Source organism: Manihot esculenta, chromosome 11, assembly GCF_001659605.2.
Source record: "Manihot esculenta cultivar AM560-2 chromosome 11, M.esculenta_v8, whole genome shotgun sequence".
In the NCBI taxonomy this organism is placed as follows: Eukaryota; Viridiplantae; Streptophyta; class Magnoliopsida; order Malpighiales; family Euphorbiaceae; genus Manihot; species Manihot esculenta.
The window spans coordinates 26,657,421-26,675,421 of NC_035171.2; the positions used below are offsets into that span (position 1 = coordinate 26,657,421).

At 37.4% G+C, this 18,001-nt stretch overlaps 2 protein-coding genes and 4 non-coding genes across 6 annotated transcripts; all 6 read right to left on the reverse strand.

The window, feature by feature from the left end:
- Positions 1 to 3,333: 3,333 nt before the first annotated feature.
- Positions 3,334 to 7,862, reverse strand: LOC122725033. The gene is made up of 3 exons (XM_043961451.1): positions 7,697 to 7,862; positions 3,991 to 4,492; positions 3,334 to 3,337 (listed from the first exon to the last, which is right to left on the reverse strand). The coding sequence occupies exons 1-3, from the start codon at positions 7,860 to 7,862 to the stop codon at positions 3,334 to 3,336; spliced, it is 672 nt and encodes a 223-aa protein (XP_043817386.1).
- Positions 7,863 to 14,025: 6,163 nt separating this feature from the next.
- Positions 14,026 to 17,786, reverse strand: LOC122725063 (protein CMS1). Its single transcript, XM_043961541.1, has 6 exons — positions 17,488 to 17,786; positions 17,113 to 17,308; positions 16,884 to 16,956; positions 15,583 to 15,632; positions 14,596 to 14,709; positions 14,026 to 14,273 (listed from the first exon to the last, which is right to left on the reverse strand). The coding sequence occupies exons 1-6, from the start codon at positions 17,753 to 17,755 to the stop codon at positions 14,138 to 14,140; spliced, it is 837 nt and encodes a 278-aa protein (XP_043817476.1). The 5' UTR covers positions 17,756 to 17,786; the 3' UTR covers positions 14,026 to 14,137.
- On the reverse strand, positions 15,969 to 16,054 carry LOC122725228. The gene has a single exon (XR_006352698.1). It is a non-coding gene; the product is annotated as a small nucleolar RNA Z122 (small nucleolar RNA).
- LOC122725229 lies at positions 16,155 to 16,241 on the reverse strand. The gene has a single exon (XR_006352699.1). It is a non-coding gene; the product is annotated as a small nucleolar RNA Z122 (small nucleolar RNA).
- LOC122725227 lies at positions 16,331 to 16,417 on the reverse strand. Its single transcript, XR_006352697.1, has one exon. It is a non-coding gene; the product is annotated as a small nucleolar RNA Z122 (small nucleolar RNA).
- Positions 16,550 to 16,635, reverse strand: LOC122725225. The gene has a single exon (XR_006352695.1). It is a non-coding gene; the product is annotated as a small nucleolar RNA Z122 (small nucleolar RNA).
- Positions 17,787 to 18,001: the final 215 nt, after the last annotated feature.

Here is an 18,001-nt window from a genome sequence, read left to right on the forward strand (position 1 = left end):
GGGAACATTCCCAGTCCCTCCAAGTGGAGTTGCACTCTGCGTTGGAGGCCCTTAAGAGAGCTGAAGGCAAAGCGGCTGAGGCAGCAGAGCACACCAAATCCCTGGAAGCAGAGTTGTCTCGTACTCGCAGGGTTCTTAAGGAGTCTGATGAGAGGACAGCTGAGGTGGAAGTTCGTTGTGTGGAAGTTTTAAAGCAGCTGTCCTCTATGACAGCGGCTCTTCAGGAAAGAGATGAGGCTGTAAGTCAGAGGAATGAAGTCCAGTGCCAATATGAAGCCTTAAAGGCTGATTCTGAAGGACTTCAAGTTCGCCTGAATGAGGTGAATGCTCAGAAGGAGAGGGCCCTAGCTCGGGTGGAAGTCCTTGAGCAGGAGCTGAGCACGAGCTCTGAACGTATCAGAGTCCTGGCTTCATCGGCTGAGGAGTCCCAACTTCGCCATCAACAGCTTAACCATGAAGTCAGGACTTTGGAACGTAAATGTTCAGCCCTGCTCGAGGTGGTGAAACATGCTGAAGGCAAGGTCCTGCTAGAACGCGAGAGGTGTCTAGCGGAATATCAGGAGTCAGAGGAGCTGAAAAGAAAGATTGAGCAGGCCTGTGAAGCTCATCTTTAGGACTACAAGGATTCTCCTGAGTTGAAGGCATTTATAGCGGAGGCCTGTGAATCACATCTTGATGAATATAAAGCCTCTACAGACATGAAATCTGCTGTTCTTCAGAAAGCCTTCCGCATGTACGTAACTGGTTACAATCGCGGTATAAGAGAGGCTAGACATGCTCCTGATACTCCTCTGGCAAAGCTTCGTATGGCCGAAGTTGACTCTGATGGTGAGCCGGTGTTGTATGGAGAAGATGATTTCCCTATGCCTAGAGGGAACTGTCGTGTTGGAGGCCTGTCAGCTGTATCTTCTGAAGAAGAATCCGAGCCGGATGGGGAGGACATGGGAGCCCTTGAGTCTGAAGGAGGCGACCCCGAATCTGAGGGGGAGGACCTCATTCCAGGGTTGGAGGTTGCCCCTGTTGTCGATACTGAGACATCTGACCCAAAGGATGTTGGGCTTCCTCCAGATACAGTTGTAAATAAACATAATGTAGGCGAGGATGTTCTTACAAATGTAAGTCCTTTAAGGACTATCTTTCCTTCAACCTCGTCCGACAAGTAGATTGTAACAGCCTTGTATTCTTAATGAAATTTTAATTTCTTTTTACTTGAACTATTTTTCGCTTTATAATTTATCTCTCCTTCTTGTAACTGTAATGCTTACACTGTATATTTTTATTCATAAGCTTTTTCTGGACTAGATTAGCCTTTAGTTATGAGCTCGATTCTTAGCTAACTGTCTGAACTTATGAGAAGTCAGGTCTTATACCTTCTAATAGTGATTAGCAGGGCTGCCTTTTTGCTTTTAATTCTGACTTGTCAGGAAATGAAGCTGAGCTCCTTTCTTCCCAAATTGCCCCCTTTACCTCCTCAACCTTTCATTATATGGGTGGTGAGGGGGTAAATCCTTAAACTTTGTATATGCTTGCGTGGGCTTTTTAAATGACTTTTCCTTCCTTCTCGGTTATGAGCACGGTCCTCCGTCTTCATTTGCCTTCCTCTATGTTTTCGAGCGTTTTTATGTGGCGAGTCTATCCGAGTTGGGAGCTCGGCTCTTTACTCCTTACTTAGGCTTTTATACCTACGACCTGTGATGTTTCTCATACCCCTGGATGTTTTCCGGGCTATTTGCTGTCTCGACCTCTTTCTAGGCTAGATGAGCCAGCTTAGCGTCAGCGATCATTTCTCAATTTTAGTGCCTCTGGGTTATAGTGTTCCGAACTCCTTCGGGAGGTCGGAATTTGGCCTTTCTTTGGTAGCCTTTGGACTCATCTTTCTTGTGAGGTCGGAACTGTATTTTTATGAATTGTCTCTGCACATGATATGGGGAATTTTGTTTAAAGATGGTCTTAAAGCCTTCTCCAGCTGTTTTTTACGTTGTTTTCCCGGGAGTTCTTAGGGGATCCCGGTCTTTTTTGTATTTCCGGGACGACCTCGGGGCCTCGCCGGCTGTTTTTAATCCAGGAGATCTTATGGAATCCTAGTCATTTTTGTATTTCCGGGACGACCTCGGGGCCTCGCCGGTTGTTTTTGCTCCAGGAGATCTTACGGGATCCTGGTCATTTTCGTATTTCCGGGACGACCTCGGGGCCTCGCCGGTTGTTTTTTGCTCCAGGAGATCTTACGGGATTCTGGTCATTTTTGTATTTCCGGGACGACCTCGGGGCCTCGCCGGTTGTTTTTGCTCCAGGAGATCTTACGAGATCCTGGTCATTTTTGTATTTCCGGGACGACCTCGGGGCTTCGCCGGTTGTTTTTGCTCCAGGAGATCTTACGGGATCCTGGTCATTTTTGTATTTTCGAGACGACCTCGGGGCCTCGCCGGTTGTTTTTGCTCCAGGAGATCTTACGGGATCCTGGTCATTTTTATATTTCCGGGACGACCTCGGGGCTTCGCCAGTTGTTTTTGCTCCAGGAGATCTTACGGGATCCTGTACACCTACCTTTCTTTTCATGGAGGAATATTATTCATGATAATAAAGATAATCTCATTGTGTAAATAACTTGTTTCCTTCATATTTATCAGAATACAATGTTTTGCTTTACAACTATATCAGGGGAAATACCTCTTTAGGTGTTGAATATTCCAAGCGTGGGGCTCATGATTCCCTTGCATATCTTCAATCCGGTATACTCCTGGCCGGACTACTTTAGTTACCTTGAACGGGCCCTCCCAGGTCGGTGCTAGCTTGCCAGCTGCCGCCCTTTTTCCTGTAGCTTCCAGGTTTCTTAAGGCCAGGTCTCCCACTTTCAAGCTTCTTTCTCTGACCTTTTGGTTGTAGTATCGTGCTGCCCGTTATTGATAGGCGGCAGTTCGGATTTGAGCTTCTTCCCTGATTTCCTCAATGGCATCTAGGTTGCTTCTTAGCTTGTCATCGTTAGTGCTTTCATTAGCAAATTGGACTCGATGGGTAGGAATCTGCAACTCAACTGGGACTACGGCCTCTGTAACATAGGCAAGTGCAAAGGGCGTTTCTTTAGTAGGTGCTCTAGGAGTGGTTCGGAGTGCCCACAGGATGCTGTTGAGTTCTTCTGCCCACAGGATGCTGTTGAGTTCTTCTGCCCAATTTGTCTTTGCCCCATCTAGTCGCTTTTTTAATCCTTGCAGGATGGCTCTGTTGGTGACCTCTGTTTGGCCGTTAGTTTGAGGATGAGCCACAGAGGAGAATTTATGCCAGATACCCATGTTCGTTGTGAAAGCTCTGAAGGTGCTGCAATCAAACTGTCTGCCATTATCTGAAATAAGCACTCTGGGTACACCAAATATGCAGATGATATGTCCCCACACAAAATCTATCATCTTTCGAGCTGTGATTGTGGCTATTGCTTCCGCCTCTGGCCACTTTGAGAAGTACTCTACGGCCACCACTACAAATTTCCTTTGCCCTGTGGTTTTGGGGAAAGGTCCCAGGATGTTAATTCCCCATTACGAGAAAGGCCATGGACTGGATATGCTTGCTTGAGGAGTGGCTGGAGTTTTGATGGCATTAGCAAATCTCTGACATACGTCGCACCTTCGGACGAACTCTTCTGCTTCTTTTTTAACAGTGGGCCAATAATACCCTTGCCTGAATATTTTATTAGCTAATGTCCCTCCTCCCTCGTGGGCTCCACACATGCCTCTATGTATTTCTTCCATCACCTTCGTAGCCTCTTCCGGGTTCACGCATCGGAGCCACGGACTGGACTTTCCTTTTCTGTATAAGGTCCCCCTTATCGCTTGGTAGTTAGCGGCACGAGCTGCTATCTTTCTGGCTTCATCTTTATCCTCGGAGAGTTTACCTTTCTCCAAGTATTCTAAGTAAGGGGTCATCCAAGTTGGGTTCTGTTCCACCTGCAATATCGTGTTAGTTTTATTAAAAGCAGGTATATGGACATGTTGTATGTACACTTCATCAGGAAGTTGTTCCAATTCTTCTTTGGATAATCGGCTAAGCAGATCTGCTTCCTTATTTTCCTCTCGGGGTATTCTTTGAAATCTGATGGTTACTTCTCGACTTGTGAGCTCGGCTTCTAAAGTTTTTACTTTGGCTAGGTAATTCTGCATAATGGGGTCTCTAGCCTGATACATCCCTGTTACTTGGTTGATCACCAGCTGAGAGTCGTTGTTTATCTCGAGATCGGTTACTCCCACTTCCAGTGCCACCAACATCTCGTTTATCAGGGCTTCATATTCTGCCACATTATTCGAGGCTTTGAACTCTAGACGTAAGGCGTAACATACCTTAAAATCCTCTGGCCCTTTAAGCATTATGCCGGCACCACTGCCCTCAGTGCCTGATGCTCCGTCTACATACAACTTCCAGTTAAATTCTGGATGAGGCTCCCCCTTACGTTCTTTTCCTGCTATCCCTGAAGATGATCCTCTCTGCTCCTCGTTGAATGTGCATTCTGCTATGAAGTCAGCCAAGGCTTGAGATTTTATAGCTGTCCTAGGTCGATACTCTAGGCAGTAAGGGCTGATTTCTACGGACCAAGCCATCATCCGACTTGAAGTTTTCGGCCTGCGTAGAATCTTTTTTAAGGGTTGGTCTGTCATCACAACTCCTTGGTGGCCTTCCAAATAAACTTTGAATTTCCGGACTGCTAGCAATAGAGCGTAAGCCATTTTTTCAATGTTCGAATATCTGACCTCGGTATCTCTGAGTACCTTGCTGACGTAAAAAATGGGTTTCTGCTCCCCTTCTTCCACCCTTACTAACACTGCGCTGACTGCTTGTTCTGAGGCTGCCAAGTATATCAGGAGTTCTTCTCCTTTCATAGGACTACTGAGCACGTGGGGCGAGCTGAGATATCTCTTAAGCTCTGCGAAGGCCTTTTGGCAGTCTTCTGTCCATTCAAAGTTTGGCACCTTCCTCAATTTTTTGAAAAATGGTAAGCATTTTTCTGCTGACTTTGACATGAATCGGTTGAGTGCTACTACTCTTCCGGTTAGTCGTTGGACGTCCCTTACACAGGTCGGCTCTGGCATTTTCAATATGGCTTCTACCTTCTCCGGGTTAGGCTCGATGCCTTTTCCGCTCACCATAAATCCCAAGAATTTTCCTCCTCTAATAAAGAAAGCACATTTTGCTGGGTTCAACTTCATTCTGTACTGGTTTAATACCCTGAATACCTCTCTCAAGTCTGCTATGTGCTGCTGGAAATTTGGGCTTTTGACCACCATATCATCTACATAAACTTCTATATTTCTGCCAATCTGGTTTTTGAAGATTTTATTCATCAATCTTTGGTAAGTTGCCCCGGCATTCCTCAATCCGAATGGCATAGCTCTGTAGCAATAAGTTCCATCTTCAGTTATAAACGAGGTCTTTTCCTCATCCGACCCTTCCATTGGGATTTGATGATAACCAGACATAGCATCCAAAGAAGACATATAATCAAAACCGGTCGTAGAGTCGATCATTTTATTAATATCAGGAAGTGGATAACAATCTTTAGGGCAGGCCTTATTTAGGTCAGTAAAATCTATGCACATCCTATATTTGCCATTGGCTTTTTTGACTAATACAGGATTTGCTAGCCACTGTGGGTACATAACTTCCCTAATAAAGCCTGCCTCCTCGAGTTTCTGCACCTCCTCCCTGGTGGCCTGCTGCTTCTCTCTTCCTACTACTCTCTTCTTCTGCTTTACTGGCTTGGCTTCAGGGAGTACATTCAGCTTGTGTGTCATTACTTTAGGGTCAATTCCAGGCATGTCGGAGGGCTTCTAGGCGAAACTAGACGCATGACCTCGGATCAGGGCCATGACTTCAGCTTTTTGTTCTTCAGTGAGGCCGGCGTTGAGACTGAAGACCTTGTCTGCCTCTGCTTCTGATAAAGGGAAGATTTCCAGCTCCCCCACTGGTTCTGTCCTGGCCTCTGTTTTCTCATCCCGAACCTCTAGGACTTCCGAGTCAAGAGCCTTTTCAGTGGAGCTCGGTTCTGCTACTGTGGCTAAGTATACTGCTCTTGCCTCTTCCTGGCTGCCCCGAACTATCCCCACTCCTTCTTCTGTTGGAAATTTAAGCGCCAAATACCTGATATTGGTGACAGCTTCGAAGTTGAACAGCGCAGGCCTCCCCAGTATCACATTATAGCTCAACGGAAGTTTGACCACTAAAAATACCTCATGGTGAGTGCGAGTCCTGGGTGCTTCACCTAAGGTGAGAGCCAACTTCACCTTCCCTTCTACGAGCACCGGTACTCCTCCGATCCCCTTGATTGGTGCCTGGTCTTGGACCAACTGTTCTTCCGGAATTCCCATCTGCTGAAAGACCCGGTATGGTAGCAAGTTGATTTTACTCCCATCATCCACTAAAACCTTCTTTACCCGATAATTGTGAATGACGGCTTCAATGACAAGCACGTCATCATGGGGCATCTGAATACCCTGAGCATCTTCTGAAGAGAAGGTGATGGTCATGGGAGAGTGGTCAACGATTTGCATGACCTCGGCACTGCTGGTCTCTCCTTCCCGATTTCTCTTCTTCCCTCGGCGGCCCATCCGACCTCCCGTTCCTCCAACAATCATGTTTATGGTCCCACTGGACCCATCGTTCACTAGTCCAGTTCCTGCTCTCTTCGACATCTGAACCGCCGGACTGGATTGAGGCCTTTGTCCCCCTGATTTCTTCACAAAATTCTTGAGATGCCCCCTCTTTATCAACCTCTCGATCTCTGCTATCAACTGGAAACAGTTGTTGGTATCGTGGCCATGCGTCCGATGATACTAACAATATTTGTCAGGATTCCGTTGGTCTGCTTCCGACTTCATAGGTTGGGGCCACTGGAGGAACTCCTTATCTTGGACAGCCATGAGCACCTCGGCTCTGGACGCATTTAGTGGGGTCGGCTTCTCAGGGACCCAAGGGGGAGGCAATCTTGGCTCATGGACCCGTGGAGGGGGAGGCCTTTGATCCCTTCGCTCCCAGGCCTGCTTGTACGGCTCGGGCCTCCTGCCGTGTTTCTTTTCATGTTTCTCCGGCCTCCTTTCTTCTGGGGCTTTTTCTTTTCCTGTCATTCCTTTGGAAAATCGGCTTGTTACTAAGGCGTCATCCTGCCTTATATACTTCTCCGCTCTCTTCATCAGCTCGGCCAGGGAGGTCGGAGGCTTCCTGCTTAAGGAACCGAAGAACTCGGCAGAGGTCGTTCCCTTTTGCATGGCCTCTACCGCCCTTCCTTCATCGAGCTCGGAAATTTGCAGGGCCTCCGTATTGAAACGAGCGACATATTCTCTGAGTGATTCGCCCCCTCTCTGTCTTACTGTCTCCAAGTAGCTTGTCTTCCTCTCTGCTGACACCCCGGCTATGAATCGACTGATGAAGCGAGTGGCTAAGTCTCTGAAACTTCTGATACTTCCGGCCTCAAGGCTGTTGAACCACGCCCGCGCTGGTCCCGAGAGTGTCGTTGGAAACACTTTACACATTAAGGCATCTGACAGAGTTTGCAATTCCATGAAGGTCTTATAGTTCATGACGTGCTCCCTCGGGTTGCCAGCTCCATCATAGGCCGCCATTGATGGCATCATAAACTTCTTAGGGACAGTCTCTTGCTGCACCCACTTTGAGAAAGGGGAAGAAGTAGGCAAAGAGGTTTGGCTTTGGTCTTTTTTACCTAACTCGGCTAAGAGCTGTTCTCTCAATCTCTTCAACTTTTGGTCCACCTTCTTGTCTTCCAGGCTGGGTTTTTTCTCCAGGTGGTACTCCTCTTCCTCTGCTTCAGTTCCCGTCCACCCGGTTGTTTCGGCAGAATAGTTATTCACCTCCTCTTTTTCTATCATCTCTCTCGCCCTCCTCACATGGATTCGGGCCTCCGGTTCTTCCTCTTCCCCGGCTCTTCTCCCTCTTTCTCCAGTATCGCGGCTGCTGGTTTGAAGACGGTCAGGTGCAGGTCGAGGGTCATTGGTCTGAGGTTCCTCTACAACCGGGAGTGTATTTACTGGGGTGCTGAGGCCTCTCTGTTGCATTATCTGCCCCAACCAGTGGGCTGTATTTTGTAACTGGAAAGCCATGTTTTGAAGATCCTGGTTAGACAGGGTAACAGTGGAAGTATTCCCTGCCAATCTTGGCGAGGGATTAAGGGGAACAGGCGTTTGGTTATTGAATGTCGTAGGACTAGAAAAGGAGAATTGTTGCCCCTCTTGGGCAGAGCTTAGGTCATTTGGGACGTTAAGGTTACTCTCCTGGTGATTAGCCATCGTGGATCTCAGTGGGTTTTGTTAAGAGTGAAAACTCCGGTGATGAAAAGATCTCTGTCGTTTCCCACAGACGGCGCCAATTGATGATCTGAGATCCAATGGAATAGGGTTTTACAAGGGTTTTTTGTATTAAAGAAAAACTTTTTTATCTCCCTAGAGGGGTATCCCTTTTATCCTTTTCTTCCTGCTTGTTGGTGACGTATAACGGCTCTCCCATGATTGGACCACGCGTCTCTGCCATACAGATATGGGCGTACGAGGATATCAGGCGCCTGCTCCATGCGTAACGGCCTCTGATTCTCCCCCGTGCGTACACTCGAGCGGATCTGCCAGGCTGTATGACGAGTCTCGTTCTGGGCTGGGCCGAGAGCTGGGCTGGACGCTGAACCGAGAGCTGGGCTGGACGCTGAACCCAGGAGGAGAAGGAATCCGTGGGGAGGTTATACGGGCTGGGCCGATCTCGATAAGGAAGAATCTGGTGGAGTCCGGCCTCAGAGATCTGGTGGTCCGGGCCTGTTTTACTTGAGAGGGCGTGTGGGCCTTCTTCTCATGGGCCGTGGCTGTAATTTAGGCCCGGGATTGGGGGTAGGAAAATCCAGCAGTCATCAGCCATTAAAACATTTAAGGCGAAATTAAAATTCTCAACTAGATTGCCACAAAAAATATGATGCTAAAAATTTTAGTGACAATTTTTATATTTAGTGGCAAAATTTTGGTGCTTCTCTATAAATTTTAATACACCTTTAATGAGAATTTTTTTCTCTACTAAAACTTTGTCACAAAAGGCTTAATTTGTTGTAATTGATACACATTGAGAAAGGTGCAATTGAGGATGAATTGACCATAGTAAGAATTATAATTCTGAAGATGAGAGTTTGGATGCTAATTAAGAAATTAATAATAATAAATCCTTAGATGCAATGATAAAAAAAGACAAAGCTTTTAAGAAATATAATTTCTTTAGTAATTTTTCTAATTATATCATTTTAAATACATTAAATTTTATTAAATATTAATAAATATTTTTAAAAAATTTTTAAAAATTAAATTAAATTAAATAGAATTATAATAGTCGAATTATATATTATTATAGTTTAATAAAAGAAAGTGGATAATAATTTTAAAATAACTAAAAAATAAATAAAAATTATATGATGAAAAAAAATATATTATTTAATAATTTTTAAACTTACCATGAGTTCATATTAAATGTGGTAGTTATTTGCAATGTAGTCTCCCAACCAATATCACATGTGGGTCATAAATGTTTTGCCATACCCAAATTTAATTATAATACAAAATAGCATCAAAGCAAATGGTAGTGTACTTCACTTTAATTTTGAATATGACTTTTGTGATTGGAATTTGCATTTCCACCAATATATCATAATGTCATCATCACTATCCATACCATCACTTTAGGTTTTTTTCTATGTTTTCTTTAGCAGAAAAATGCTAAATACTGAATTTTATAAAATATTAATTGGTATGTTAATTTTTAATCCATCAAATTTACCATGTAATTATTTAATATTTACAATTTTATAAATTATAGCTATAAATTTTTAAATTTCATAAAAAAACTTAAAATTACAACCGTTTTTATAAATATTTTTATTTGTTGTATTTTAGGAGTCAAATTTTACATGTAAAATTTAAAAAAAAAAAAAAAAAAAGGGGTGAAGAAATATTTGGGAAGTCAACTGGTAATCATGATTATGATTATACAAATATATATGTGGAATGAAATTGATAAGAAAAGTGCAAAATGATCCTTTTAATGTGTGAGATCTTATGGAACATTCCAAGTCAACTTCTAGAAGCAGATAATAGTGGTGAATCCACAATGATAGTGGGATCATATACAAAGCTAAGGTCTAAGGTCCCCCCACTTCACTTCCACAACCTTAATTCTTTAAACCCTTTGCAAAGGTTGTGAAGAGATTCTTCATCCGGGTTTCTCTTAACTTTTTGCTTTTTTTTTTTCTTTTTCTCCCATTGTCATTACATCCTTTTAAATAATAACGAAGATGGTCTGAAATTCAGAAAATAAGATTTATAGTATGAGTATAAGTTTCACTTTGAGAGATTATGTCTTTCCTTTTATTCTTTTTTTATTATTTTTTGATAACGCATAACCGCCATTAGACTCGTACATACGAAAATACCAGTGTACCCATCTCTGTAATGCAATCATTTAATTTCTGTTTATTACAAAAATTATATTCCCATAGTTTAAAAAAAAAACTATATTATCTGTTTATTTTCTAAGCTTGGACAATTAAGTTTTATAACAATAATTTCTCTCTTTTGAATATATTGATTAACATAAAACTTAATTTAAACTAGTTGGAAGGATTAAAGAGTAAATGAAATAAAAATACAGGGATTAAATAATATATTTTTAAAATAAAAGATTAAATGGCTAGTTTTATAAAAATAAAAAGAGAAAAATAGTGTTTAATTTCTAAATTAAATTCAAAATTCTTGTAAACATCAATGCCATATACTTATCGTCTAGGAATAATTTCACAAATATATTATATAGTTTAGCATTTCATTACTTAAGAAATAAAAGTTTAATTTTTATAAAACAACATTTTTAAATTTTTACCATTAAAAAAATTTACTATTTAATCTCTAAATATTGCTATTATTAACAAATCAGACTCTTGATTTTGAAAAATTTATTAAAATATTTTTATTTTTCAATCAACGAAATAATTATTCCATTCAATTCTGTTTATTCTTACCTTTAAAAATATAGCAAAAAATTAAATTATCTTTTTTTTTTTTTTAAAAGAAAGAAAATGAGGAAGAATTATTTCGTTAATTAAGAGAAAATATAAGAATATTTTAATATATTTTTAAAAAGGTAAAAATTAAATTATTAATAATGACAATACTCAAAAATTAAATAAGGAATTTATTGGAGACAAAATTAGATTTTAAAAATTTTTTCACTTATTTTTTATCTATATTTAGTTTATTTTTAATAAAAAAAATATTTTATTGATGCAAAAAATAAAAAATATAAAAAGAGACTTATGAATAATAATATTCAAAAATTAAATAATAAATTTTCTTATATTATATTTAAATCTATCGAGATGTCAATTCATCTTTCTATTTTTGATCTTAAGCTATCACCGCATCAAATTCAACTGCAATACAATGGCGTAAAATCTGAAAAATATAATTTAAATAAAATTCAAATTTATATTTTTTAAGTCATAAAATCTTAAATATTTATATTTCGTGGGCCCCTATGTTGAAGAAGCATTATCTGCTATTATATTGGATTTCAATGTCACCAAGGTTCATAGAAGTGGAATACAAAAGATGGGTGTATATAATTGAATATTTGTATTAAAATTTATGCAAATTCAATTAAAATCTCTATTATCTCCCTCTCATAAAGGTAACTTTTTTTTTAGAATTATAATTTACTCTTAAGATAATAATTTATTTATTATTTTTCTAGCATATTCATATTTAATATGAAGTGAAAGACTAAAATTTCTTAATTTTAAAATAATTTTAAAATGCAATAATATGAGTAGAGTATAGATTATGTAAAAATATATAATATAAAATTTATTGCCTTTAGCTTTATTAATTATATTTTTTAATTTATATTAAAATAACTATAAAATTATTATTAATTTTTTAAAATAGAAATTGAGGATTGAAAGAGTAGAACTGAGACCTCTTAGATTTATTACATACTATCCGGTTAAGTATTTAATAAAAACTTAGACATTATTTTCTGTTAATTGAATAATGTCCACGATAACCCTGTTTTTTCATATGCAAATTCTCCTTCGGTATAAGAGCAATCTAAAACAGCATGAGATCTTCCTAGGGGATTTTAATTCTTATCTTTATATAGCTGAGAATTAGGAGGTACTTTTGCAACTAAAGCGCGTGCAACCCTTTCAGAAACTTTATTGTTAGTTTTGCTCTCATTTGACTTGGGTTATCGATGCCTTTTACCTGGAATATTATAAGAAAGAAAAAAGAAATTATTTAGTGAAACTCACTAATTAATCTTTATATTTTAAAAAATATATTAAAACGTTACTAAAATTTTAAAAAGTCTACTAATTAATTTTTTAGTTAGTTTTAATCGTTAAGTATTGTAAAAAAAGTCTAAAATATCTTAGAAGGGACCAATTAGTAAATATTTTAAAAATTATTTTAAAAATTTGAGAAATCAATTAATAAAATTTTTAAAATTATAGAGACTAAATAATAAAATATTTAATGATAAAGTTAACGAATTGATTAAGTAGTAGACTTTTTAAAATAATTTTTCTTATACCATACAATTAAATAATAATTTTTCCTTTAAGAAATGGGCATGCTAACATTCAACAAAGACTAGATAGAGTGTGTACGCTATTGTGCATCAACTTGAGGATCTCGGTTCAGACCATAAGTTTATCCTTTCATATCTTTTTTCAGAAAGCAAAATACACTTTAATTTTTAAAAAAGATTGGCAAGCCATGCTAAATTCAGAGACGGTATCACTTCTGCATGGAGGAATCATATTGAAGGATATCGCCGATACTTAAGAGATGTCAATATGCCTTGCTATTATGGAACCACACTCAAAATCTCCAACTCTCCTGAAGCAACAACTTTGAGATTGATTGCAAAAATTATCAGGAGGTATGGATTAGCAGCCACATCTAGGATTTAGAGCATGAATTGAAGGTTGAGCTTAAAATGAAGAATTACACATATTAAGAAAATAATAAAAGAGAAAAGTTTCAAGTCACGATCTATCTAAAAATGAAAGAGAAAGAGCTGAATGAAGAAATATATAAAATAGAGATTGTATTGATAGGTTTTATATAGAATGGATAATGAAAATTATATTTTTATTGAAAGTGAAGAGAAGAATTATTATAATTATTAATATGATAAATTTTAGTAATTTAGTTTTAATAATTTAGTTATTTAATATTTGTAACACTTAATTTAAAATATTAAAATGATATTGTTACTTTTTATTATACTTTAATTATTTATATTTATTAACTTTTGAATGATATAAAATTTTAATTTGATAATATTTTATACTCTATTAATTTTTTTATTTTATATTTTTATTACGAATACTTTTTTATAATAATTTTAATCGGTATATATTTATCCTATATAATTATTTACATAGAGCATTTGTCATTAAATTATATTAGTTATAATTTTATAAATTTGTCAAATAAATAAATAATATAGTGAACTTTTTATAGTCTTTTGTTATTGAATTGTTGGATAAAAATATTTCTTTTATTGTCTAAATATTTTTTATATATCTTTTTATATGATATTTATTTAATTTTTATAAATATATTTTTAATATTTTATTTATTATTAAAATAAAAAATATAATAAAATGTTTTAATAATAAAAATATAATAAAATTTTTATTATAATATTAATAATAATATATTAAAAATAGTAGAATATCAAAAATCATATAATAGTGATAATAAATATAATAAACACTATTTATTATATTAAAAAGCAGTAAGAAAATTAAAATATTATATAAACCATAACTTTATTTTACTGGAATTCTATTGTAGGTTTAAATCCCATATGTACACTAATTGTTTCATTCTCAAAATCCAATTTAGATACAGTTCATCAGATTATGATGATACCTTTCATACTGCTGGTCATGCATGTCACTTAAGCTAGCTCACAACCAATAATGTACATAGATAACAATCATGCATCAAGCCGAACTTGTTTTTCAGGATTTCTTAAAAAATATATGAAAGATCAGGTGCTACATCCATAAAACATCTCAAAATTACAAACTTAAAAAGAAAATTATGTAATTCTATTCATCAGGAACTTTCTTCCTTTTACCCCTCACCACATTGCCATTTGGTAATGGACCAAAGAGACAGATTCTAAGATCACCTCGTAAGAGTGGTTGGTGGAGGTAGTTCTTATACAAGTCCCAGAACTCATCTCTGCCAAATTTAAATGAATTTCTATCAGATAACAGTCTTTCAGTTTCACATGAATTAGACAGGAGAGAATAGAAAAGCAAGAGAGGAATGTGATCATTTTGCAGTAACAAACAGAAAAATGGAAGGAATTTTATTTATTCTTCAAAAGAATTAGGAGTCGTTCAAATTGAATTATCATAAAGTGACTGGAAAAAATCCCCTTTCTTTTTCTTTTTCTCATTCAAACTCATTCCTGAAATATTTAACCAAGTCTGTATAGAACAACTCAAAAAGAAGAAACAGGATCATAATAAACCAGCTATCACTAAACTCATAATGATACCTGACTTGTGGAAGTGTCAACAATGAATAGCCCTTCATATCTGTATGGATATCAAGAACAATCACTGATAGCCGGGAAAGCCCTAGTGCCTCGATGTCAATTAACTTCTTCACCCTTGAAATTGTAATGAAAAGAAACCAAGAAATCATATCAAACTAGATTGAAAAAGGTGAACTAAATATAAAGGTTAAAAGACATGCATGCGTTGACTAGTTGGAATATTGAAAAAGAAAAGGAAGTATAGTGAGATTTCACGTTTCAACACTTCCGTGCGTGTGATTTAACTTTTGACAGAAAGGCAACTTGAGTTTTACTTCATTAATGCATCAAGGACAAATACTTTAACACTGTTAGTTTTGCTGATATGCCATGATTCTAACAAAATAAATACTATAAAAATCAAAAACAAAAAATTTGAACCAACAAATTTTAGTGAAAAAGAAATTTTGCTTTATTGATTGTAAACCACCATATCAATTTAGCGAATAGCATTAGAGTAACCTCCCTTGAAGTGCTAGCAGAGTAAAAGCTCAAAGTACCATTTTGACACTGGGGTCTCTCTGGGGATTGTGATTCGATTTTTGACAAAATGATACCCAAGATTTAGTATATTGATCCTTTATGGACAAATGTTATAATGCTGTTAACATCGCAATATGGCCTTGCAAACAAGGCAAGTCCAATCAAATAATATTTTTAATCTTAGGTCTCATATATGACATGAAAAATGAAAAAATATTTAAAAAAATTGAATAAGCATTTTCAATGAGAAGAATTTTATTTTATTGAATGTAAAATGCCATGTCAGCCTAGTGGCATCATAGCAATCATTCCTAAATTGCTAACTGAGTAACGCTCAAAGTACCAATTGTTAAAAAAAAATTGAACCACAGGCCTCCAAGTGTCAAAGAGCAAAAATTTGAGTTTTATTTTTTTGCAATCTTCCCTATTATTATTATATTAATTCATGAAAACAATGATGTCTACCTGCTTGGTGTACCACTAGCAAGATTTACACGGTCCTTCAATAAGGCCACCTGCATCAACCATCAACCATAGAGGGTTAAATTGAAAATAAACTTAAATGACCTGATAGAAAGAAGCAGGTGGTCACGTAACACCGAAAACATAAAAGGTTAAGAGTCTGGACTCTGGAAATAAGAATATTTTGCATTCAGCCTGCAGGTCATACTTTTAATCACATCTTCTACAGTAAAGGCAACAAAGCAAAAGGAAACTTCCATTGACAAGCATCCTGCTAGAACACAGATTTTGATCACTGAAGCACAAAGAAAGAATTGATATTTGCTGCATCCTTAATTTTAACTTAAGAATGTTGCAATATATAATATAAGAATAAAATGGTACAAGTTTTTGGGATCAGACTGACGTGCAAAATGATTCTCAGCAGAGCTGATGCCTCTGATGATTTATTTGAATTTTCTCATCATCTCCCAACCACCAACCCCCCCCCCCTCCAAAAAAAAAAAAAAGAAAAAAATATAGCCATCTCATAGCCAATGAAGGAGACTAAATGAGGTCACCAAAACATTAAAAAATTTGGGATCAGACTGACGTGCAAAATAGGTTCTCAGCAGAGCTGATGCCTCAGATGATGTGTCTGAATTTTCTCATCATCTCCCAACCACCAAAAACAAAACAAAACAAAACAAAACAGCCATCTCATATCCGGTGAAGGAGAGTAAATGAGGTCACCAAAATATTAAAAAAAAAAAATGGGATCAGACTGACGTGCAAAATAGATTGTCAGCAGAGCAGATGCCTCTGGTGATTTGTTTAAATTTTATCATCATCTCCCAACCACCAAAAAATTAAAAAAGAAAAAAAGAAGAAAATCCAATACGAGTGAGTGAAGCTATCTCAATGCATAAATTACTAACTTAACTAAACTGAGTTATATCATAAAACCAAAGTAAAATCTTAATCAGCAATAATTGGGATCAGACTGACGTGCAAATAAACACATTCAGCATAGGTTATGCCTTTGATAACTTGTGGTAACTTACATCATTTCCCAATTGGAAGCAGAAAGATCAACCCACAGGACTTAAATTTAACAGATATATGAACACAAATAATCCCAAAAATGTCACTGTTTAACATAATATTACATGAAGAATACACTTAGATGTAAAAAAGCCTTATTTAAAAAAATATTGAAAAAAGGAGCAAAATAGAAGAGAAGGCTCTTCTGTACGAAGCATGTCCGCCAGAAAAAAAAAAAAAAAGAAAAGAAAAAACTAAACGAGGAAAGACCAACAAATTACCTGTTCCTCAACCTTCATATGCTTAGAGAATAGCTTCACAGCATGGCATTCTCTAGTCAACGTGCGCACGCCTCTGGAGAATCAGAATCACTTATATTAAATGGTCACAGAATATGAAGAAAAAGAAGTTCTACATTTCAACAACAATGTTCAAATGCATATGAATGTCAGAATCACAAAGATTGAGTCTTAACACATATTTTCAAAAAACAAGGAAAAGCTACTAGACCTTAGCAGTTCAATAGCTCTCAAAGCAGATGTACTAACAATAAGAACAGCAGGACTACCCGGATCGATTTTCCCTTCCACAAGCTGCCCTTCACACAGAACTTCTTTATATGAGGACCCAAAAGCCGCCTTCATTTGTTTCCCCAAGGCCTGGACATCTTGACCCAGTTCCTGAGATAACTCCAGAAAGCTGGTCTCTGTATATTTTTCATAAAACAAACAGGAAACTGGGTGCCATTAACAAAAGAAGGAGCAGAAGGATTCTAAATAAACCCAGATATCATTCAAGAGGACACATTGATGCTCTTCATTTATAAACCCATTATTAATTCTTTTACCATTAACAAACTACAATAACATGAAATGAAGAGAGTACCTTTAATTGATTCGAGCTCGATAGACGAGAGCTGAAGGCCATTGGCGGATTGAAATTCATTTATAAAGAAACTGCGCAGCTCTGAAGCAGAAGCAGAAGCAGAAGCCGGTGTTACCTCATTGATGTCACTGCTGCTCTTTGTCTTGCTCTCATTCTTGTCGGCCTTGGGCGGCTGGTTCTTCTTCTTCTTCTTAAATTTGGGATGGGGTTTAGGGTTTTTCAGAGAGCTCTTCCTCTTTGAGGGTTTTTCTACTTTGCCGCTTACCATTATGGTTGTTATGGGCCTAAGCAGGTTATGGTTGTCTGATTTATAGGGCTATTAGAGATATAGCCCCATTTGGTTCAGCTCTGGAATTGCCATTAGCTAGAGACGAGGAGAATTATCAAATATCAGGAAAAAAAAAAAATCAAATTAATCTTTTAAAAATTATTTTTTAACACACTCAATTCGGCCTATTTATTTTTCTATTAAAAGTTAAATTTGTTACTAAATTATTCCGCCGGTTTAAATATA